At 35.9% G+C, this 26,701-nt stretch overlaps 2 protein-coding genes across 5 annotated transcripts in view; one reads left to right on the plus strand and one right to left on the minus strand.

Moving 5' to 3' along the window:
• Positions 1-26,701, plus strand: part of LOC124360581 — a 497,152-nt gene that overhangs the window by 120,472 nt on the left and 349,979 nt on the right. The window lies entirely within an intron of this gene.
• The window catches only part of LOC124360579 (U7 snRNA-associated Sm-like protein LSm11), a 55,410-nt gene that overhangs the window by 9,334 nt on the left and 19,375 nt on the right, over positions 1-26,701 (minus strand). Inside the window, exons 3-4 of the mRNA XM_046814310.1 lie at positions 4,493-4,608; positions 4,265-4,403 (exon numbers count right to left, since the gene is read on the minus strand). Of these exons, the coding sequence (XP_046670266.1) occupies positions 4,265-4,403; positions 4,493-4,608 (255 nt within the window). The remainder of the gene's footprint in view (positions 1-4,264; positions 4,404-4,492; positions 4,609-26,701) is intronic.

Raw genomic sequence — 26,701 nt, forward strand, 5'->3', positions numbered from 1 at the left:
ATACTTACCTAATACAAACTGTGAGTAGTCCATGTCAATTGGCTACAATACGTGTATGGTGTGAAATATTACTTATCAGCTAGGAGATAAACTGTACTTGTATTGTCCTGGTGCATAATGTAACTTCCACCCTCCGATAACGCTGACCTTGGCAAGATACTTACCTAATACAAAACTGTGAGTAGTGCTTGTCAATTGGCTACAATACGTGTATGGTGTGAAATATTACTTATCAGCTAGGAGATAAACTGTACTTGTATTGTCCTGGTGCATAATGTAACGTCCACCCTCCGATAACGCTGACCTTGGCAAGATACTTACCTAATACAAACTGTGAGTAGTGCTTGTCAATTCGCTACAATACGTGTATGGTGTGAAATATTACTTATCAGCTAGGAGATAAATTGTACTTGTATTGTCCTGGTGCATAATGTAACTTCCACCCTCCGATAACGCTGACCTTGGCAAGATACTTACCTAATACAAACTGTGAGTAGTGCTTGTCAATTCGCTACAATACGTGTATGGTGTGAAATATTACTTATCAGCTAGGAGATAAATTGTACTTGTATTGTCCTGGTGCATAATGTAACTTCCACCCTCACGATAACGCTGACCTTGGCAAGATACTTACCTAATACAAACTGTGAGTAGTGCTTGTCAATTCGCTACAATACGTGTATGGTGTGAAATATTACTTATCAGCTAGGAGATAAATTGTACTTGTATTGTCCTGGTGCATAATGTAACTTTCCACCCTCCGATAACGCTGACCTTGGCAAGATACTTACCTAATACAAACTGTGAGTAGTGCTTGTCAATTCGCTACAATACGTGTATGGTGTGAAATATTACTTATCAGCTAGGAGATAAATTGTACTTGTATTGTCCTGGTGCATAATGTAACTTCCACCCTCCGATAACGCATGACCTTGGCAAGATACTTACCTAATACAAACTGTGAGTAGTGCTTGTCAATTCGCTACAATACGTGTATGGTGTGAAATATTACTTATCAGCTAGGAGATAAATTGTACTTGTATTGTCCTGGTGCATTAAATGTAACTTCCACCCTCCGATAACGCTGACCTTGGCAAGATACTTACCTAATACAAACTGTGAGTAGTCCTTGTCAATTGGCTACAATACGTGGTATGGTGTGAAATATTACTTATCAGCTAGGAGATAAACTGTACTTGTATTGTCCTGGTGCATAATGTAACTTCCACCCTCCGATAACGCTGACCTTGGCAAGATACTTACCTAATACAAACTGTGAGTAGTGCTTGTCAATTCGCTACAATACGTGTATGGTGTGAAATATTACTTATCAGCTAGGAGATAAACTGTACTTGTATTGTCCTGGTGCATAATGTAATTTCCACCCTCCGATAACGCTGACCTTGGCAAGATACTTACCTAATACAAACTGTGAGTAGTGCTTGTCAATTGGCTACAATACGTGTATGGTGTGAAATATTACTTATCAGCTAGGAGATAAACTGTACTTGTATTGTCCTGGTGCATAATGTAACTTTCCACCCTCCGATAACGCTGACCTTGGCAAGATTACTTACCTAATACAAACTGTGAGTAGTCCTTGTCAATTGGCTACAATACGTGTATGGTGTGAAATATTACTTATCAGCTAGGAGATAAAACTGTACTTGTTATTGTCCTGGTGCATAATGTAACTTCCAACCCTCACGATAAACGTGACCTTGGCAAGATACTTACCTAATACAAACTGTGAGTAGTCCTTGTCAATTGGCTACAATACGTGTATGGTGTGAAATATTACTTATCAGCTAGGAGATAAACTGTACTTGTATTGTCCTGGTGCATAATGTAACTTCCAACCCTCCGATAACGCTGACCTTGGCAAGGATACTTACCTAATACAAACTGTGAGTAGTCCTTGTCAATTGGCTACAATACGTGTATGGTGTGAAATATTACTTATCAGCTAGGAGATAAAACTGTACTTGTATTGTCTGGTGCATTAATGTAACTTCCACCCTCCGATAACGCTGACCTTGGCAAGATACTTACCTAATACAAACTGTGAGTAGTCCTTGTCAATTGGCTACAATACGTGTATGATGTGAAACATTTCTTATCAGCTAGGAGATAAACTGTACTTTTATTGTCCTGGTGCATAATGTAATTTCCACCCTCCGATAACGCTGACCTTGGCAAAGATACTTACCTAATACAAACTGTGAGTAGTCCTTGTCAATTGGCTACAATACGTGTATGGTGTGAAATATTACTTATCAGCTAGGAGATAAAACTGTACTTGTATTGTCCTGGTGCATAATGTAACTTCCACCCTCCGATAACGCTGACCTTGACAAGATACTTACCTAATACAAACTGTGAGTAGTGCTTGTCAATTCGCTACAATACCTGTATGATGTGAAACATTTCTTATCAGCTAGGAGATAAACTGCACTTGTATTGTCCCGGTTGCATAATGTAACTTCCGTTCTCTGACAATGCATTTCTTGACAAGATACTGAACCGACAGAAACTGTGAATAGTGCATTTTGTCACACAGCTACAATACCTGTATGATGTGAAACCTTACTTTTCAGCTAGGAGATAAACTGCACTTGTATTGTCCCGGTTGCATAATGTAACTTCCGTTCTCTGACAATGCATTTCTTGACAAGATACTGAACCGACAGAAGCTGTGAATAGTGCATTTTGTCACACAGCTACAATACCTGTATGATGTGAAACCTTACTTTTCAGCTAGGAGATAAACTGCACTTGTATTGTCCCGGTTGCATAATGTAACTTCCGTTCTCTGACAATGCATTTCTTGACAAGATACTGAACCGACAGAAGCTGTGAATAGTGCATTTTGTCACACAGCTACAATACCTGTATGATGTGAAACCTTACTTTTCAGCTAGAAGATAAACTGCACTTGTATTGTCCCGGTTGCATAATGTAACTTCCGTTCTCTGACAATGCATTTCTTGACAAGATACTGAACCGACAGAAGCTGTGAATAGTGCATTTTGTCACACAGCTACAATACCTGTATGATGTGAAACCTTACTTTTCAGCTAGAAGATAAACTGCACTTGTATTGTCCCGGTTGCATAATGTAACTTCCGTTCTCTGACAATGCATTTCTCGACAAGATACTGAACCGACAGAAGCTGTGAATAGTGCATTTTGTCACACAGCTACAATACCTGTATGATGTGAAACCTTACTTTTCAGCTAGGAGATAAACTGCACTTGTATTGTCCCGGTTGCATAATGTAACTTCCGTTCTCTGACAATGCATTTCTTGACAAGATACTGAACCGACAGAAGCTGTGAATAGTGCATTTTGTCACACAGCTACAATACCTGTATGATGTGAAACCTTACTTTTCAGCTAGGAGATAAACTGCACTTGTATTGTCCCGGTTGCATAATGTAACTTCCGTTCTCTGACAATGCATTTCTTGACAAGATACTGAACCGACAGAAGCTGTGAATAGTGCATTTTGTCACACAGCTACAATACCTGTATGATGTGAAACCTTACTTTTCAGCTAGGAGATAAACTGCACTTGTATTGTCCCGGTTGCATAATGTAACTTCCGTTCTCTGACAATGCATTTCTTGACAAGATACTGAACCGACAGAAGCTGTGAATAGTGCAGGTAGCTGTGAACAGTACCTGTATGCTGTGGAGTATTAGTTATACTCAGCGAGATAAACGGTAGTTGCGTCCTTGTAGGAAATTCACCACTTGTTACACACTTGTAATAAACAAGATTATGAATATACAAGCGCTTTTACAAGACCTTGGCTGGACCTTTGCTTGGACTTAGTATTGTGGTTACTGACTTGGAAGTGTGGATATGCTGTAACAGAGTTCAAACTTGCTTTGATAGTGCAATAATTGTAGTCTGAAGGGGGTGTGGCGGGGGGTATGGATGGGTACCCTGACGCACCGGTTAGAATTCTAGATACACAAGTTTGGACTGTAGGTAATAAATGAAAAGTTATAAATGTTCCTCCTTATACAAGATTATTGAACGCAGAACCATGCTCCTGACGAGTTGATACATTATATAAGGTCGGCAGGATCAATGACCCAGGAACTGCTGGTGAAAGTGTTCGCCGTACTCTCCTCTCCCCTCATCAGTGGCCGCAGCGATCTGTGGGGGGGAGTGACGTCGGCAAGGCACGATTATGTTATCGTTGTGAACGTACATATACACAGTACACAGAGTAGATAGTAGAATATACTTGCCTAGAGCAGGAGACTTTATATGTTTCCGCCGAGTCCAAACTTCGGTGACGTCTTGTAGTGCAATGTTGAAATGTTTGTCGAAGGCTACCAGGTAACCCGAGCAGTGCCCTCGGATCCCCGACATATTGCGGGTCAGGACCTGTACACGCATTGTGGATTTAGTTTCCGATAGAAGTTTCAATACTAAACAGCCGACATTAGATTACAGTTCACCACACTCATCTTTACCTTGATCCTGATGTTTTTGTCCATACATGTCTGCAGCATGGCTAGGGGACCCTTCACCGTGTTCATGCGTGTCAGCACATTCTTCGCAGCACGTTTGGCCTTCCCTGGTACCGGCTCTGAAACACAAAAATCTTATAAGAAAGAAAAATGAAATGTATTGGTTCAATAAAAATTCATACATAGTGCTCTTGCCGTGCAAGTGCACTTAAGACGGAAGGAATGTTCCAACTGAACAAGTAGATACTCTTAATAATCAACGGTACCAAAATGTAATGTACTAATTACCCAACGACTCACTAACCAAAATGAGAACATCCATTTCTGCAATGCACGAGATAAACGCTACTCAACAGTCGGTTAATTTTGAGAATCAAGGAACAATAGTGAATTTTAAATGCAATAATTATCTAAGAATTCACTTATCGAGGTGAACTTCCAGCCCAAAGAGGTACATGAAAATCTCTTCTGAACAGTCAGGTAATCTAGAGAACCATGGAACGGTACCGACTTCTAAATATAACTAGATTTCGTGCCATTCTGCAAGTGTTGCTGCTAAGGAACACATTTTTTCAGGATATCGATAACTCGGATAATTATATCATAGAACAGATTAGGAATTTTGTATATTATCTTTATAAGCAATAATTGTTGAATTCTTGATATTTTATTGAATATTTTAAAGGCAGTTTTTGTATAAGCTTTTGTCATTAACATCAATACAAAGTGGACTGAAATATTTTACAGTCCGAAAGGATGATAAATGTAACACTTATGCGAGAGAAAGTGTCTGTGGGTGACCTTGAAGTGCACGGACAGAGACTCGGGAAGTACCACACAGTCAGTATTCGAGTGTGCGCACACTTCTGCCAAATCGCGGTCAAGCAACTCACACCTGTTGTTACTTTTTGTTTTCTTTCGGTCAGTCTCTGCCAACACAATCACTGCTACCTACAACTTCTTCATTAAGATCCATGTCTTTCCATTAGACATTTTACTCAATTCTCCTTTCAAATTTTGGTCTCTTTTATTGATTCAACCCTTCGCCCTTTATGTGAAAACTGCCTAACCGTGTTTGTTATAAACGAATATTGTTTGCTAATGTATTAACAGTTCAATTATTACGTATAAGTCTTTCTAATTAAATAAACATCTTCAAGAAAATGTTGTATGGGAATAATTTTCTTCCTTATTTACAATATTTACCACCAAAATTACGATAGATTATTTAATTTTGTTTATGTTTGTAATTATAAATAGAATAGAGTATGATAGCCCAAACAAGTTGACGTAAACCTCATCTATAGGTGTACTTTACAACAAGAGGGCGTACTACGTTGCGACATTCCAGAATAGTCCGACTGGAAGAGAAGTTGTTACATTGATTATTTCCATATCAGATTTTAATTAATGGAATGTTAAATAGCAATTATTTATAATTTAGTAAGGAATAAGAACGAATTGAAATCTGATTTTGATATAAGAACTACTTGAATAAAGGACAAACTACGATTTGTAATTGGATTATGAGATAAGAATTACTTGACAATGGAATATGGAATAAGAACGATTTACAATTGGAGTACGCGATAAGAATGACTTGGCAATAGATTATGGAATAAGAACGATTTGCAATTGGAGTACGCGATAAGAATGACTTGTTCATGGATTATTGAATAAAAACTATTTGAAATTGGAGTACGCGATAAGAATGACTTGTTCATGGATTATTGAATAAAAACTATTTGAAATTGGAGTACGCGATAGGAATGACTTGCCAATGGATTATGGAATAAGAACGATTTGCAAGTGGAGTAATAGATAACAATGACTTGCCAATGGATTATGGAATAAGAACGGTTTGCAATTGGAGTAAGAGATAAGCATGACTTGCCAATGGAATAAGAACGATTTACAATTGGAGTACGAGATAAGAATGACTTGGCAATGGATTATGGAATAAGAAAGATTTGCAATTAGAGTATGAGATAAGAATGACTTGGCAATGGATTATGGAATGAGAACGATTTGCTATTGGAGTAATAGATAAGAATGACTTGCCAATGGAATATGGAATAAGAACGATTTACAATTGCAGTACGAGATAAGAATGACAAGTTCAATAGTGTACATTCACTGTGCACTAGTGTACACTCACTGTGCACTAGTGTACACGTCCTCATTTAGAGTAACGCGAACTGCGTGTCAAGTCCAGTTTAATTACGTCCTAGGGCAATTGGAGATATTTGTATTCAGAACGGTGTTTTGTTTGGCGAAGTGGCCATTTATATGTTTGCTTTATGGACTGGTATTTCGAGTGGTTCCGAAATTGGATTAAGGTCAGGAGGTTTAGCGGTTGAGCACCGGCCAAGGTCTCCCGACACTGGGGAACAGCTGCTGCCCAATAAACATGCCTTGGGGGAGATCATTGAATGAAACAAATAATTTTTAAGTAGATACGAACACGTTAATTCTTGAAATGAAGTAAACAATCTATGTTTTAAGTCAGAATTATTCAGTGTGTGACACTTCGCGCGGGTAATGTACAGTTCTATGAGGTTTTCCAGTTGTTATAATGATGCATATTTAATTCAACTGATTCATTTAGTACTCCCGATAGAGTTTGACACCGATAAAATATTATTTTGAGCGTGGTAGTTAATTTCGTTTAATGCTAATTTTCTTAACCGGTCACCATCATCAGTTTATTTCTCAAATATATAGCTTTATAACTCCGTAAGAAAATGTCTTGTTGCTTTCAACAATAAAATTGGTACCTTAATAATCCCATGGGAGTATTTATATAAGGAAAGGACTTTGGATATAATGTCTATGACTTTTAATATCATTATTTTGGCACTCACTGTAAAGCCATGTCCCAACGACCTAAATAAGTGGACGTTAGAACATGCTTTAAATCTGTGATATTCAAAACACTGCTTTCGATGGTCACCTTGTTTGGAACTACACCTCGCCAACTCATAGGTACAGTACAATAAGAATAAACCGTCCATTAGGGCAGAGTGACTCAGACATTAGATACTAACTTTGGTGGAGGTATATTTGTTAGATAAATATTAGTTCGTAGTTGATACAAATACTAGTTTTAAAAGATGGAATTGATTCCAAAGCAACCGATTTCTAAATTTTAAATTCTAAAATATCGCGTTAAAATAACATCAGTCTTTGATTCATTAACTGTTTAAAAACATTCATTATACGAAGAAATTGTCACTCAGCGCTTAATCATATTTTCGAAATAGGCCTCGCCTCGTTCATACAACTAGTTTGCGCACCGAAAATAACCGCTTTCGCGAAAAAAGCTATTTGATATTATTCTCTAAGTATACGTAGGTTTTACTTGTGAATATCTGTACGCTACTATTTAGTATATCTTCAATATTTTTATAAGAAATACGTAATTATGAAGTCATAAGTATGTGTGTTTGCTTATACTATTTGTGTACCCTTATGAGTTTGTTACGTTATTTAGAGTTGCAATCTTCTTGCGTATTATATTATTCGATAGCTGTGTTTTGACAAAATCTGTTCAAATTAACTGAGAACCAACATATTTTGTATTTAACAGTTTTGTATTTACACAAAGTAACACGATACAAGAATGTTTAGTGCTTTAAGTACTCCTGAACATGCCATACAAATTTACAACTTTTGCTAAAAAATGTTTAACAATGTGTAAAACAAGCAAGTATGATACAGGATCATCTGGGCATGCAACTCAAGACTGGTTAAGTCTAGCGGACAGCATGACAGCACACGTCGAACTAAGCAGAGTAAAAAAATAGTTTGATGAATTAAGACGTTCAAATCTTTCCAACAAATACACTGGTACAATAAAAGGGAAATTAATGCATAATTTACATGTTTTTAGTTACACGAATGGCATGCTCTTTAAGTTAAAACGATTTAAAAATAGAATTGTACAATTTGCGGTGCGGCGTGGCGCGGTGAGGCAAGGAAGATTACAGAAGCCAACTAGCCGTGGGCCACGTGCAATAAGCGGCGAAAGTCGAGTGAAAGTCTGCCGACTCTCTCCAGTCCCGCTCCGGTGTGACGGCTGTTGTATGCACCTCAACATTGCGCAACCACACCGAGTAACAGGACCTGCTCATCGACTCTACGTAAACCGTGTTGCGTAAACTGTACGTACTAGCATTTGGTCCATTAGGCAAGTTTCACGTACGGTATTCCGCCAATTAATCGTCAGAGAACACACGACATTTACTATCCGTTGAGGTTTGCTTTAAGACAGCGGCTACTGTAATAGACCCCCCACACATTACAAAACTTGGCTCAGCCGAATGTTGACGTTTCGTCAAAACAATCCGGTAAGTAGCATCGAGAATCAATCCGGCCGAACGAGCGTGACCGGGACCGGGACCGGGACCCTGGCGGACCGTGACACTGCGAGGTCAACGGCTCCGGTTTACGGCCGCCGCGCCGCTCCTCTGTAAACGCGCGCCAGGTGGGCCCAAACTCACCCGCGATGAATGATCTTTGTTTCACGTCTGTTTCCGCATTTCGCCGTCCGTCCATCTCATCGCTTCCGTGTCTTCGCCGCACTTCCTCATATCTGCCTCTCTAAACTGTTTTATCGGCACTTCCAGTCGGTCTTGTTTAAAACATCAAACGTCTTCGGCTCTTGAGGTCGCTAATTCCGGGTAGGAGCTAGCACAAGAGTTTTAACACCCGCTGTCTACACGTTCTGTGCAGCTTTACTCGCAACCCATCACGTGAATGCTACGATACACGATATATAACACTTACATCCTTCTTTAGTCAATTGGTAAACCAGATAAAAATGTCATTATACCCAAATATTAGACTAGAGCTAAAAGATATTTGTCCTACACACAACCAACCAGCGTTGTGATCATGAAGGCGCACATCACTATATTTGAGAAGCACCAGAACACATTTAGTAGGTTAATGGCTTGTTGTATTGTGTAGTAAATACTGGACTTGGTACTAGAATATATAACCCATATATATGACCAATATCTACCGCACAGCACAACACAACACTTATTTCTAAAAGTTAAAGCGATGGTTACTTTAAATCTTGCAAACTGGTAGAGCATAAACCATCCCTATTCTAATTCTCGGACTTTACCTGTCCCCGAATTCAAGTAATCTCCGAATTTAGCCAATACTTAAAAAGGGTTCTGGGGGCGTAGCCCCCAGCGAGCCGAAGGCGAGTACATTTCTATAACGTTGTATACATTAGTAACATTTTTAAAACAACATGCACACCAATGTATCAAAATGTTGACTAATATTTGGTGGTGACATAATGTACATTTCAGTATTTAGTTGAGATTTTAGACTTAATGCTTAAATTTCACGTATTTCGCAAAGTTATGAGTTGTAATGTAACAAGGAATACACGACTTGTCAGACCGTATTGTGTGAGATGTACGGAAGGTATTTATAGGCACTCAAGTGGCGGCCAACACTACACGGAGAATTTTATTAGTGAACACGGCGGTTTTATGTAATAAGCAACTAGTCATCTCGCAAAACCTCCATGGCATAGAATAGTATAACTGCACTGGAGGTTTACAATCTAAAACTCTTTACTTAGTGGTAATAGGCAAGGTTCTTGTAGACAAGTAATGAACTGCAAAACTAATTTAATAAAAAATATTTCATTATTACATTCATACAAATTCTCATTAGTTTGATTATATATTCTTTTTCTAAGAAATATGAAATAACTTATAAAATATCTACATAATTTAAATTTAAAATAGCAACACGGTTTGATGTAAGCTTATAAGTTAAAAATATCTTTTCCGCGGTGCAAACGGAAAAAAGGTAGATTTCATGTGTAAAATTATTGAATGTAAGAAGCCTGTAATAATCAACTGTTCACTTGTATTATCACAGCATAACCATATGTTTAATTAATTTAATAACTCTTTCAATTTTTTCATTTAGTCTTGATAGCATAGATTCGTAAAACTTCGTAACACTTCTTATTGCAACCGCTGTTGAGCACAGACTAAGAAAATATCCAGATAAGAAAATTAAATGTTTAAGTAAAAATATACTCTTAACTGTATAATTGAGCAACTATTAAGTATGCAGTGCTCGGCCAGTACTGTAACATACATTACAGACAACAGGTATCAAAGAGTTACTATACAGGGTGTCCAAAAAGTCCTATCAATATATTATTTATTTTCCAAAATATTTAAAATAGAGCTACAAAACCTTACACAAAGTTACTAGACGTAAAAATCTATTTTCTCACATATTCAGTGATCCGCTACTTCGTCAGGGGGGCGGCCCGCTAGGAGTCAGAAGAAAATCTTAAATGTAAGCATAGGTTGATATGCATATCAAATAAAAGGTCTTTATTATTAGAGTACAGAGCCGCAAACCCGACCTCAAATGGATAACCGAGTCAAAAATGACAGCCGTTCAAAGATGGCTAGAGTTTGGGTCCAAAAAGTCCCGGGTCGGTTAAATATTTTTCAAAATATTTAAAATAGAGCTAACAAACCTTACACAAAGTTACTAGATATAAAAATCTATTTTCTCACATATTCAGTGATCCGCTATTTCCTCAGGGGGGCGGCCCGCTAGGGGTCAGAAGGAAATCTTAAATGTAAGCATAGGTTGATATGTATATCAAATAAAAGGTCTTTATTAGTAGAGTACAGAGCCACAAACCAGACCTCAAACGGAAAACCGAGTCAAAAATGACAGCAGTTCAAAGATGCCTAGAGTTTGCAACTTGGGTTAATGTAAAAAAATACACTTCTTAAGTATACACTTTTTGACCCATTTTCTTGATCGTAAGGTAAATTCAACATTAGCGTCGGAAATATAATATACTCAAAAGAGAAGTGCTCATACACGTGCAAAGCCTACGAAATCGCGTGCGAAGAATTTGGTAATTGCTAATAAGGATATACAGATGTATGAACAAACGTGAACACGGTATATTTACAATCATATAGAGTTGAAAAGAGTCGATGTTACCGTATGCTTACATATACACTTACTTGTATTCCGACTATAGCTGAATACTTCTCGTAATATGTATGGCCGCTAAACTGAAACTTTAAAATACATGTATATGTGACATCAAACATTGTTATAAATTAACTGAGAATTGTAAACCACTTTCCATTTCGCTCTACGGTGTCTAATAGCAAACAACACAATAACCGTTCCTTTTCCAAACTTTGAACGACCGCCATCTTGAATATTAAAAATTATCTAACATGAAGTAAAGTTAAATTGTTTTACATTGCTTAGTATTTCTATATAAGCGTGTTAATTATATACAACCGCCATCTTGACGTTTTTATTGGTCAAGACTTGCTAAAGAACTTATCCAGTCCATGTACATATAATATTTCTATATGAAATTTAATGCGAATGTATTAAAAAATTCCAAACATTATCGTGTCCTATCTCCATGATGTATACAATACTAAAACATTTTCTGAATGCAGTCTATTCAATATATAGATATCAATGCAAAACAATTTACCAAAAATACCGCCATGAGGGTACTGCAGTAGACAGGTTTCAATGAAATCTACCTAAAAGTACAGATAGTTTGATATTATAATGAAAAATACAATTTGTAAAGTCATATTTTTATTCAAATTATCATTTATGTTATGTCCATGAATTTTATCGTAACACAGTGGTTTGGCCTTTTGTAACAAGAAAAAGTATATATCAACGTTCTCGTGTTATACACCTAATTCTATTTTTTTTAACATTCAACTAATAGTACATACAACAACAAATAGGTCATTTACAATGTTTACATTATAGGGTTAGTTTTGATTATACTGAAAATAGGTTGTAGAATTGTTAATTACAATTTTTAATTGAGCTTATACAGGTAAAATATAATGTTGATAACATAATATGCCTTTTTTATTAATGAATTGGTATCTAATTTAAATTTTATTTGTTCCAGGTAAACAAATGTTCATCCTGAAATATGTAAGTAGAGACTACTGCTTTCATCGATAGACGAATTACATGAAAATCAGAGTACGTTCTTGTAAGTTTTATTTACAGCTCGTGTATGGCTATAATTTTGTAGAAGGGTTCACTATTAATTTAATTTAATTTGTTTTTATTCTGGTTCGATTCGGGTTTACGCTAAAGATCATCAACGTATGCTATGTTTCATACTAACATGTGTCAATTCCTGATATTCGTAATAGCAAGGACATAGTTGGTGTGGCATATTGTAGACATCCAGTGCAGATCTAAACTGTTTTATCACCAAAAGGGGAAATTCCTACAGTAAAATATAGAATTACTGACCAGAACCAATTTCTCTGTATATAATTGAAGCTCTGGAGTAAAACACAGCAAAATCTTGCATTTTTCACTCTTAGCGTTGAACTCGAATAAGTATAAAAGTTGTGTGAAATATTAATTATACGTCCCCGAAAAATTCATAAAATCAAAGTAGGCTTAAGATATATACAGACAACTAATCTCAATTTATGTATAGGCCTACCTATACAAAACCTTAACTTGAAAATTTACTGTTTTCCTTGTAACCTTAAGTGTCTACAGTCCAGGTAGCGCACCTTGTGAGTGACAGACTTTTGTAACGACAAATATTTCTAACATATATTGTTATTTAGTTTTTGAAATTTAAACAACCATGTGTATATTATGTATACAAACATAGAGTACGTATAACGGCAGTAATAACCAAATGTAATTTCAATAAAGTTTTATTTACAAAAGTACTTGCTGCACAAGGACTCGAACCCTCGAACCAGGATTATCTTAGTTGATTTTTTGTGAACAAACCACAATTGAAATTATACATATATTCAAAAACATGGTATTCAATAAGTTATAATTTGTGAACATATATACTATTGTAACGGTATTTTGAACTTCAATTAATCATTTCTTGTTTAACTACTGCCGTTAACGTTCGTAAAGGGCTGTAAATATTTTTACACAAAGCATGTGTCAGTACATTTCTCTGCACGTACGTACGTACATTCGTAAGTACGGTCGGGACCACAAACAAAGACAGTGAGAAGAGACATGTTGCCACCCCCAAGTAATAAATAGACTTTACTAACGCTCAGCCAATTATTTTGTATTATTGCTAAGGTAAATTATACACTGATCAACGTTATTAACAGGTATACTACACACGTTTTAGTAATTACTAAACCTACTAATTACTACCTAAACTAGTTAACTTACATGGACATTATAAGGAGAGGATTAATTTCACATTTACCCCAGGATAAGCGTTGGTACTGGGTAAATATGTGTAGTCTGAGTAACATTAAATTTTATATTGTTAAGGAAATCTCATCATCAAACATATTTTAATTCTGTTGGAAATTTATATTCAGTTGTTATCGTTAAGTAATAGATAGAATAGGATCTAAAACGAGATGCAGAAATAAGTTGTATGTATCAGCAGTTTGTAGACAATGTGTAAACCACAAATGTGCTCTATCTGTACATGAACGGGGCGTAGTAAGAGTATAACAGGGAGGCTGGTGCTGGAGGGGAGGCGACTCTGGTAGGCCATCAACCTCGCTCGCTCTTCTCGTGGAACTCTGCAGGACTTTCTCCGGTCACTTACATTCGCCGTTCCCTTCTCCGCTCTTGCATAACATATTCACCACTCAAGTTGTAACGTTACGTACCGTGATATAATATAACACATCAAACACTCAGAATTTGTAACAAAACTTGGAATTTGTAACGCAACATATCCATATCTCGAGCTGTAATATTAAGTATCAAACATTCGAGTTATAATATGACATATCAAACATGGCAACATAACGGATCCATAACTCCGGTTTTGTAACGCAACATATCCATATCTCGAGCTGTAATATAACGTATCAAACATTCGAGTTATAATATGACATATCAAACATGGCAACATAACGGATCCATAACTCCGGTTTTGTAACGCAACATATCCATATCTCGAGCTGTAATATAACGTATCAAACATTCGAGTTATAATATGACATATCAAACATGGCAACATAACGGATCCATAACTCCGGTTTTGTAACGCAACATATCCATATCTCGAGCTGTAATATAACGTATCAAACATTCGAGTTATAATATGACATATCAAACATGGCAACATAACGGATCCATAACTCCGGTTTTGTATCGCAACATATCCATATCTCGAGCTGTAATATAACGTATCAAACATTCGAGTTATAATATGACATATCAAACATGGCAACATAACGGATCCATAACTCCGGTTTTGTAACGCAACATATCCATATCTCGAGCTGTAATATAACGTATCAAACATTCGAGTTATAATATGACATATCAAACATGGCAACATAACGGATCCATAACTCCGGTTTTGTATCGCAACATATCCATATCTCGAGCTGTAATATAACGTATCAAAGATTCGAGTTATAATATGACATATCAAACATGGCAACATAACGGATCCATAACTCCGGTTTTGTAACGCAACATATCCATATCTCGAGCTGTAATATAACGTATCAAACATTCGAGTTATAATATGACATATCAAACATGGCAACATAACGGATCCATAACTCCGGTTTTGTAACGCAACATATCCATATCTCGAGCTGTAATATAACGTATCAAACATTCGAGTTATAATATGACATATCAAACATGGCAACATAACGGATCCATAACTCCGGTTTTGTATCGCAACATATCCATATCTCGAGCTGTAATATAACGTATCAAAGATTCGACTTATAATATGACATCAAACATTCGAGTTATAATATGACATATCAAACATGGCAACATAACGGATCCATAACTCCGGTTTTGTATCGCAACATATCCATATCTCGAGCTGTAATATAACGTATCAAAGATTAGAGTTATAATATGACATATCAAACATGGCAACATAACGGATCCATAACTCCGGTTTTGTATCGCAACATATCCATATCTCGAGCTGTAATATAACGTATCAAAGATTCGAGTTATAATATGACATATCAAACATTCGAGTTATAATATGACATATCAAACATGGCAACATAACGGATCCATAACTCCGGTTTTGTATCGCAACATATCCATATCTCGAGCTGTAATATAACGTATCAAACATTCGAGTTATAATATGACATATCAGACATTGCAACATAACGGATCCATAAATCGGACTTTGTAACGCTATGGATTGTAACTCTAATAAATTATAAAAATATTATGTAGAAAAATACGGTCTACAATTCATAACCATTAAATTGTGGAAGAAATAAAAATATCTTTAATATCAAAACCTGGTGACCTCCATCAAGTATACAACACAGAAAAAGAGTATCCACAATGGCCTTTTTAATGAAACATATAAAACACTGAAACATAACGTATCGAAAGCTTGACCGGTACAACACAAGACATCCACAGCCCGGGTTGAGGTTGCCACACCAACAACAAATTCGACATTGATTAATACACAACATTCCTCAACAACATGTATAACGTGTGTAGCATAAGGTGTAGTTATGGATGTACTGCGGGTACTGAGATTCTGCCTCAACGAGGATCTATTATGGATAGTACGAGATTGTATTAATAAAACATCCAGGAACGATATCTGTAAGATTTGTTATTCATAAACAGAATACATTGAACACAGCAGTCTTGTCTCCACGTGCCATTAACGTAACTTCTCTAACTCCACACTCACTAATTGACGAATGTTTGTCTCATAATTACATGAAACAGATCGGATATACCCTTCGACGGTGAACTCTCAGCTAACTATCATGGATGCAAAAGTTCGTACGGTAGCTTAGAGAGCGTTTCTTATATTGGGAGACATCTGAATGTGGAGGGATCCGTATCCCTCGTGAGGGCATCGACATTTTTATTTTCTCTATCTCCAACAAGGTTTACTAGTAAAAGTCCTGCAAGCCAGACTCAGGCCCTCCTCACGTAGTACCCATTACTTGGTGCTATCGGTTTTTGGTTACATAATTTTTTTAAGATTTTAGAATCACAGACAGAACTTTAAGTAACTCCCCTGAAGATAAACAAATACGAAGATTAAAACACTCAACGGGAATTGTAGATATTAAAAAATGGCTATACGTTCAATTTATTACCAGAGGAACAAACGGCTCAAGATCAAAATGTGTTTTTCCACAATGTACGCGAGTTACAACTTCAGGGAATAACACGATTAGTGAATTTTTAAGCTTATGGGTTTTTGACACCTAAGGAAGAGGGTGGGTATATTTTAATCCTCGAAACATTGTGTTCTATTTTTGTAACATATAAAGAGGAAAATATCCGAAATCCTAATATTTGTTCAAATTACCCAATTACAACAAACTTTGAAAAAAGTAACACATGCTTGTGTAATTATTCATGACTTAAGTATATACAAGCTTTTTCATAATGAGTTTTAAAGAAATAATGCTTTATTTAATGACCTACTACAAAACGAAGTCAATGTTTAAAATAAAAAACACTCTTTTCCTTCAACTATCTTTTATAAATATTGTAAAACAATTATGTACTTATCTCTTAACAATTACTCCATGGGCTTGATTGCATACAACTACTCATGGAATAATAGAAAAAACGTGTTTCCGTTTTTCCTGTGTTCAGGGTTCTGAATCATCCCACGGTTACTTAGCACCAGTTACTTGGTATAAACGACTTTTGGTTACTTTATTAGTAAAAATTTGGCTACTTAAATTTCATTTCAAGGATTGGAACAAAGATGATTTATTTAAAAAATATCCCAAAAAAAGACTGTCTACCTTATGGGAAAATATCCTATAACATGAATAACATAGATATTAACCCCCTCATGCATGGAGTTAGAGATAAGCATATGTGTATGAGCGGTTCTTATAGGGTCTGCGAGAGCATACACATTTTGCTGCGTACTCATTAACAGAAAATCAGTGAGGGAAAAGCTTTAATCTCATTGTAAAGCATCATTTTCCAAACTCAAATTATAATACAACAGTCCGAGACTTGGTATAAAACTAGGAAACTAAGCGAATACCTAAACTGTAAGCGAATGACTTGACGATAGTTGGAATTCCAACGTAACCGTTACACCCAGGGTGGACTCATTTATGCAGACCTGAACCTCAGTAAACAAAAGAAAGGCGATGGCAAAGAGTACAAGGAAGTAATTATTTGACAACACAAGGCTGAGGCTGGTGGACAATAGCGTGGCGACTCGGAGCAGCTGACCTCGTTCCTCGGCCATAACCCGACACGTCTCGTCACAGCGGCGTACAACTAACACTTCTACCTTTATCGGTTATATAGGTGTTTATCTAGCTATCGGGTGCCACCATAGTGTCGTATGCTTTATCTGAAATATCTACAAATGTTAGGAGAAACGGAAAACTGAAAAGCTACAAAAACATGGTCTTTGGAGCCCACAGTGCATCAGAGAAGAGATAATTTTAAACTTCTGTGTGGATTCAACACACAGAATTAGAGAAATGTACTTTATACGCTACAAGATTCAAGGACCAGTTCACATATCATTCCTGTTGTTTCCACAGGCCGGTTAATGTAGGTTATCTCAGTAGTAATGTTAGTAGAATTATGTAAGGAGTAGTTTTTATTCTACGAAACTGAAGGCCATGACCTTGAAGTACGGAGGTTTGCTGTTGTATATCTAATAGACAAATAGGATAAGTACCTCACATTGGACCTTGGCAGGTAGATTAGGAAGTGTAGTACGCAGACTACAGACTCAAGGCTATGACCTTGTACTCAAATCTACAGACTTGCTGCCGAATGCACAGATAGGTTAAGTACCTCCCAGTGGTCCTAGCAGGTAGACTAGGAAGTGTGGTGTGCAGACTAGTCTCAAGGCTATGACCTTGTACTCAAGCGTCTGCAGACTTTCTGCCGTATGGACAGATAGGTTAAGTACCTCCCAGTGGTCCTAGCAGGTAGACTAGGAAGTGTAGTGTGCAGACTAGACTCAAGGCTATGACCTTGTACTCAATCGTCTCAGACTTTCTGCCGTATAGATCGATAGGTTAAGTACCTCCCAGTGGTCCTAGCAGGTAAACTAGGAAGTGTAGTGTGCAGACTAGACTCAAGGCTATGACCTTGTACTCAAGCGTCTCAGACTTTGCTGCCGTATGGACAGATAGGTTAAGTACCTCCCAGTGGTCCTAGCAGGTAGACTAGGAAGTGTAGTGTGCAGACTAGACTCAAGGCTATGACCTTGTACTCAATCGTCTGCAGACTTGCTGCTGTATTACAGGTAGGTATAAGTACCTCCCAGTGGTCCTAGCAGATAGACTAGGAAGTGTAGTGTGCAGATTAGACTCAAGGCTATGACCTTGTACTCAAATCTACAGACTTGCTGCTGTATTACAGGTCGTATAAGTACCTCCCAGTGGTCCTAGCAGATAGACTAGGAAGTGTAGTGTGCAGACTAGACTCAAGGCTATGACCTTGTACTCAAGCATCTGCAGACTTGCTGCTGTATGGACAGATCGGTTAAGCACTTCCCAGTGGTCCTAGCAGGTAGACTAGGAAGTGTAGTGTGCAGACTAGACTCAAGGCTATGACCTTGTACTCAAGCATCTGCAGACTTGCTGCTGTATGGACAGATCGGTTAAGCACTTCCAGTGGTCCTAGCAGATAGACTAAGAAGTGTAGTGTGCAGACTAGACTCAAGGCTATGACCTTGTACTCAAGCATCTGCAGACTTTCTGCTGTATGGACATATCGGTTAAGCACTACCCAGTGGTCCTAGCAGGTAGACTAGGAAGTGTAGTGTGCAGACTAGACTCAAGGCTATGACCTTGTACTCAATCGTCTGCAGACTTGCTGCTGTATTACAGGTCGTATAAGTACCTCCCAGTGGTCCTAGCAGATAGACTAGGAAGTGTAGTGTGCAGACTAGACTCAAGGCTATGACCTTGTACTCAAGCATCTGCAGACTTGCTGCTGTATGGACAGATCGGTTAAGCACTTCCCAGTGGTCCTAGCAGGTAGACTAGGAAGTGTAGTGTGCAGACTAGACTCAAGGCTATGACCTTGTACTCAAGCATCTGCAGACTTGCTGCTGTATGGACAGATCGGTTAAGCACTTCCCAGTGGTCCTAGCAGGTAGACTAGGAAGTGTAGTGTGCACACTACAGACTCAAGGCTATGGCCTTGTACTCAACCGTCTGCAGACTTCTGCCGTATGAACATAGGTCATTTTTGACGACTAATAATGTTTTTTTTTTTTAATTCAATTGGGTTTTAAACAAATTTGTTCCACATTGTATGCCATGTTTGATTTCATATGTACTCTCTCCTTTGGCTTGAGAAGTCAAATGTACTCGTCTAGCCTTTTTCTGGATTTGAACAGGGCGTTTGATGGGGTAAATCATGGTCTCCTTTTTGGTCAGTTAGAGTCTCTTTGGGTTAGGGGGGTCTTGCTCATGACTGGATTTCATCACTTTTGAGCGACCGTCGTCAGGTTAGTGTAATTGAGGATGTAGAATGATCGTAGAGGCTGTCTTGGTTATATAAATTCCGAGTCGAGGCCCGTGAAATCTGGGGTGCCACATGGGTCAGTGTTGGGGCCAATGTTTTTTCTCCTTTTTATTAATGAAATTTCAATTGTGCTTAAAACGGTTTTATGATTGCTGACGACACCTCTCTGAGTATTACGAACAGGGATCATCGTCGCCTAGAAATAGATGTTTACTGACACAAATTTTCTTCTTCAAAGGATGAATTCGAATGGAATTTTCGTTAATACCTATAAGACTGGAATTATCCAATTTCATCTTAAAAACTAAAAAAAACTGCCTTATGGGGCTAGTTTTAGGTGACGATGTCATTGAAAGCTGCAATAGCACTGACTTTTGGGATTAACGGTGACGGCAAATTAAGCTTTGAGGGTCATATCGACAAGGTATCTGAAACGTTGAGCTAGGCTATTTTCCTTCTTCATAGGCTTAAGTTGTTCAATAATACATCTATTCTGCTTACTTCGTTTTTTTTTATCCACACTTAGCTTATAGCCTTCTTATTTGGATATATAAGTGTGGAGGAACCAGTCAGGCAGTGGTACTTTTCAAAGGAATGATATATTGACATTTCCTTCCTTGTACATAACTAGCTGTCGGATGTTTGTTCATTAACACCCTTACGTTTCCCCCAATAAAACCTATCACTAAACCACAAGAAACTCTATGATCCTGCAGGTCCCAGCTCATAAAACCTCATTTTTTTAGTGTAAAAACTTGTTTTTATACATTAAATTGTTAAATAAGTAGCCAAAGTCAGTGTAAAGAATGCAAAATTTTGAAAAAAAAAATGTAAGGAATGCTAGTTAGAAAAGAATATTATACTGTAATGACTTTTTAAAAGACAATCTCTTAGTAAAGTTATGTTAAGTCAATGTATCGTGTTGGATTGTTCTTGCTTCGACTTACTGTATTAATTGACATGTATTATCTCGTCTGTATAATTGATCTGTATTATCTCGTCATGCATTACATATTATGTTTACGACAATAAAGCATTTTGATTTGAATTTTGACAGATAGGTTAAGTACCTCTCAGTAGTCCTAGCAGGCAGACTAGGAAGTGCGATGTTCAGTTTACAGAACTGTTGCCGTATGGTTTGCTTAGTGAAGTATCTCCCAGTAGTCGCAGCAAATACAATTAGGAAGTGTAGAGTGTAGGCTACTAAGTTCAATGCAATGACCTTGTATTTGACAGTCTACAAACTGTTGCCGTATGGTTTGCTTGTTGATGTTCCTACATTTGTCTCAGCAAACGACATCAGAGGCTGTAGTGTTCAAACTACAATAGTTTAGACTCTAATAGTCTTCATTGAATTTTGTGCTTACGACCCGTAATTGTGTACAGTTTTAATATTTAAAATGTGAAATTCTAAAAGTTTTAGTCGATTAGATAGTACGTATTGATCATATATTTAAAATAGTATATTTTTCTTAATTGTACAACCAAAAATACGGCCATACAATATTTGAAGTGTAATATTGTTCTTATTGTCTCCCTTTGTTTGAACCGACCCTATCGTGCAACCGAAGACGTATTCTTTGAAAAGTAGTAAGCTAAATCCCGAACAAATTAGCGAGTATACAATTTCATGTAAAATACTGTATAATGATTTGTTTTAAACGTGAATAGATTTTCTGACATTAAATTTAACATTTTTTATACATCACAGTAGTAATTTTTTACAGCGTTGAACGAGTAGAATTTAAAATCAAAAACACTTTTTTCGCCATTACAACATTAAAACAAATAAATTTTACGTAATACAACAACGTTTAAAATTAGTAATTTAAAGATTTTGAGCTGCATTAAAAAGGATATTACGTTGCGTGTTCAGTATTACACGTTTCCCAAGCAACGCCTACAGAATCATCACTCCATCCTCATATCACCGACGTTCACATGTAGCATACACGTAATATATCAGGCGCGGAGTATGTACTAGTTCGTAAATGTCGCAAATATTATGTTTGTTTAAATTGTAAAATTTAAGTATATACTTTATTTTACTATATACTTACTGTATATATGTTTGTATGTAAATCTGGTTTATCTTTCTTTCATTTTGTAACAATTGGATTGTTATTCAGTTGGAGTTTACTAGGCGATGTTTTTCAATTTAAAATTTCTTTTATAACGTGTTGTTTCTAAAAATAATTTGGAAGTAACTCTCATAAATTCCTCATAGATATAAGCAAGTAATTAATTACACTTTTTATAAAGGAATTCATGAGTTTTGAGCTTTTACGGTGACCGCGAGTGCGGCGCATGATTTTATGAGTGTCTTCGCACATGCACCTGAAGTGATTATGGGCGAAATAAAACCCATTTTCCTGAACTCGACGAATTCTAACCTTTTATGCTTTCAAAGGGAGTTACAAAATCCCATTACTTGTAAGCGTCGTTAAATTGTCGCGACTATCGAAATTCTTGTTTGTTAGTCAAAAAACCACAAAGGTCGGTGTTGATGATGCAATTTCAAACTGCAATAGAGGAAATGAAATCAGGAGTACAGATTTGAAATAATTAGAAATGAGTGTTAGTAATATACAGCCTTATTAATGATACAACTCGAACCAAAATACAAGTACAAAGAAGTGATCATATGCTTTCAAATTTTGTGTATGAAGGCCAGAAAACACCGAGAAAGTGCTGAAAGGAAGTTGGAAGACGAAGCTTGGACCTAGAGGAACCTTCTCACGGTGTTGGAATGCATTAAAATTACTTAATAAGAATAGTTTTATTGTAATGCAAGCTTAGTTAATTTTCATTAGTGTTTTAAGAAAAATTATTTTTGAACACAGATTAAACATTTTCTCACGAAATACTATAGACAGAGCCTTAAAACTGTCATCACTTTATCTTGCGGTGTAGTTCCAACTTTGAACATGGGCTTTTACAGGTCAATGCCTTATTTTTATTTTTTACAAGCAGATTTACAAATGTGTAAAACATTTTATGTATATATATATTTGTTGTTAGTCATACATAATTGAGCAAAAGAAAAAATATCATGGTCTTACAAACATGTTTGACCCACAAAAACTTTATCTTTTTTATTTTTAAGTAAACAGCATAATAATGTGCCTATTTTAACATGAGTACGAATAAGGGCCTAATGAACTCTTTTCTAACCGACTTTGTAATTTGAAAATGGCAGTATTTTTCTTACGTCTTTCTGATTTAAATGTATTATTTTCACCTTCTAATGTTTGCACATAAAATAAATCTAAAATTTAGTCTAAACCTGAATATTAATCACAGTTTTGAATGTTAATGGACTTTATAGTAATAAATAATTTTAGTAAAGTTTGTACTGATCATAACCACCTAAACTTTATCAAGTTTAACTTTTATGATATTACAAACCTTTAGTTAACTTCTTTATTTGGCCACAAAAGATATTTTACCTTCATATACAATGCACAAAGCAAATCGATAACAAATATCATAATTAAACCTGATTTACATGTAATCACATGTGCAGGTTAAAAATAAAAATTGATATTGAATATAAAATAATTAATTAGGGCTATTTAACCGGTAAATACATTTTGAACAAGAACATTTTGATTCTGTTTCTATAAATGGATTAGATATATGTCAGGGCAATATTTTTATTTTCAAGAAACTTATCTAGAAGGCAACCCCGAAAGAAATTAATTATTTAAAAAAATATCCACTAAAACAATCCAATATCATTTAAAACAAATTTTATACTGTTTTTATATTATTTACTTATATAGTGGTATAATTTAGTTCATCATTTTTTAAATTTCACACTCATCCTAAACCCACTGATTAATGGCCAACCAGGCTAATTTCATTATGTAAATAGAACTTTAAAGTGTAATCAAAATAACACTGACATCCAAGCACAGTGGTGTAGATAAGGGGGGGGGGATCAGGACCCCCCCAAACCTTAAAACATTATAAAGATTCTTGACATGTACTCTGTTTTAATTTTTTTTGAATAAGTGACCCGCCGTTCATTTTGTATTTCGATACCTCTTAGTTTTCTGATATGATTTGTTATTAATTTATTTATTAAAGAGTCGAGGGTGAAATAAAACTGTCTAAGTTTGCAAAGGACGTTTCATAGCAGTTTTCCGGTAAGACCAGTGCATTCGGGCTATACTCGTGCATCTGGTAAATGGTGGTACGGCATTCCAGAAAAAATTGTTGGAAAATATTAGTGTTTTGTAGGTTTCTTTTGATATAAGTTCTACAGTAATTACCTATTTTATAAATGTGGTGTGTGATTCTTCAACATAATCGCACACTTTGTTCTGATATGTACCCTGTAGACCTAATGGTTGTGGAATATTTGACACGGCTAAGCGAGAAACTAATTTAATAAATGCAGTATGGCTTACTTTACGTATTGGTATTAATAATAAATAATAGGATGACAAGTGTCTTACGCTTATAAAAATAAGAATACTTTATATGACTAAATATATTAACATTAAATTTTGTTCATAACTTCATTCTGTCTTTCCCGCCCCTGCAACATTTTTTGAAACCAGTACAATTACAAACCATTTTACGCATATCGGATTATTTACGTTTATAACAACAATGATATGTAATTTTACATTCCGACTTCCGTAGCGGTTAAAACGATTCAAAAAATTTAATTTAACAACCCCATAAAGGCAAGAAAATGTACAAGAACGGTTATTAAGATATTACATTATGACTCTAAACAAAACCATCATGTAATTAACATTAGAATAAGATCTGATTGCGGGTTTCCGAGGAAGAAAGTATAAAGTTGATCATGGCAAAAAAATGTCAGTAGTTTTCCAATCCAACTGCGATAAAAACTGTTAATGCTTAAAATAAAAATGTAACACTCATGTAAAACTTGCATGTTCATTACGATTTCACGCATTAAGGTCCAACAGTTGGATAGGTAGAAATCTTTACATTTTTGTAGATCTGTTCTCAAAAATTGTTAAATTCTGTGGTATTCATTAGACCTTCTCCTTGTAACTGGAATTATACGCTTCTCTCCACTTTATTTGATACTGATATTGAGGCTTTTTACTCAGAGATTATTGCTTCTATGAAGCATAATAATTTGGATGGATTTCCAACTTCCTTGCTAAAAAATCCGCCATAATCTTAATTAAACCCATCACATTTCTAACCAACCTATTGTTAGAGCAAGGTAATTTACCTGATTTACTGAAATATACTGCTGTAAAGCCTTTATATACAAAGAAGAAAGTTTTCCCTTCTTCCTTGGTAATTATAGACCAATTGCTATGATTTCTACCTTTTCAGGAAACTAATCAGAATACCATCCTGTGCATATTTTGTGCATTAACAACTGTGCTCCATTACATAAAAAAAAAAACAAATAAATGATAAGATTTATGGCTAAAAGTACGTATATACTAATGGTTTACTGAGGACATGGACATCTTTTGTGTGTTTTATACCCACTTGACAACAGAATCAATGGCTTGCAGAACTATAACAATCATTAAATAAATCTTAATACCATAAAATAATAATAGACATCACAGTTTAGAATATATTGTGTCATTGATAAACAATAAAGGAAATATAGGGTCAGAGATGGAGCGTACCTCCTGAATTAGCAATGAAATTCTCAGAATACAATCATGCTTTCCTTCTTTAAAAAGGAGAATTTGGTGCAGTGAATAAATTATGAAAATAATTACATGCTGGATGCTTTCTGAAAAAAAGTAATGGGTGAACGTTTTGAAGTAACTTTTGAAATGAAGATTAATAGTATCAACTTGACCTCATTGCTCAGCAGGACCAGTCTATAAAAAATAAAAAGAATGTGGCAGTCAAATGATCTCTAATAAAGTCATGATGGTGTGGAGGAATAAGATGACACTCTCTTACAAGTAAAATATATACATCTCTTTTGATATCATTAGTACAACATTTACAACGTAAATTGGTCCAAACAAGAGAGAATTTGGGAAATCTCTTATAGAGTCAGTATGACTAAAAGTTTTGAATAATGAAGCAAGCACAGCAGCAACACTATTTGATAAAATGTCTGAGTAGTATATCTTTGATGTTATTAAGCAAACAAGCTAAGCAAGAGTTCAGTTTCTCTTTATGGTTGATTGAATCATGGGAACTGACAAAGGAGAAATGTCCATGTTCGATAAACTCTTATGTTCAGATTCACCATGACAGATGCCTTGCAAAAACGGTCTTCATCAGAAAATTGATATATAGAAGCAAAGTATTCTCCAAACACAGTACCATAATGACAATGCCAGCTGGCATGTTACTGACAGCTGTAATCAATGAAGAATATTCCTAAAATTGATTAATGTATTTTCAGAAATTAGTCAGTTTATAAATTCAAGTTTAAAAAAATATCTTTAGAATACTGACGTAGGCAGTACATTTTTATTTTTCTCTTCTAAGAATAAAAACATTACAAGGTCATCTGTAATTCCAAACCACATAAGAGTTTCTATGACTAAAACGCTTCTATACTTATGTACAATGACTGAAAACTATGAGGATATTCTGAAACATTTCCTCTTATTCATAAGTATTTAATTTCTTATAGACAGAATAATCGCTGAGTTAAAAGTCTAAGTAGTAGTGTATTACTGATCAGTTAACGGTTATAGCTGGTTGTTTAAG

The sequence above is a fragment of the Homalodisca vitripennis genome, chromosome 4 (genome assembly GCF_021130785.1).
Source record: "Homalodisca vitripennis isolate AUS2020 chromosome 4, UT_GWSS_2.1, whole genome shotgun sequence".
Taxonomy (NCBI): Eukaryota; Metazoa; Arthropoda; class Insecta; order Hemiptera; family Cicadellidae; genus Homalodisca; species Homalodisca vitripennis.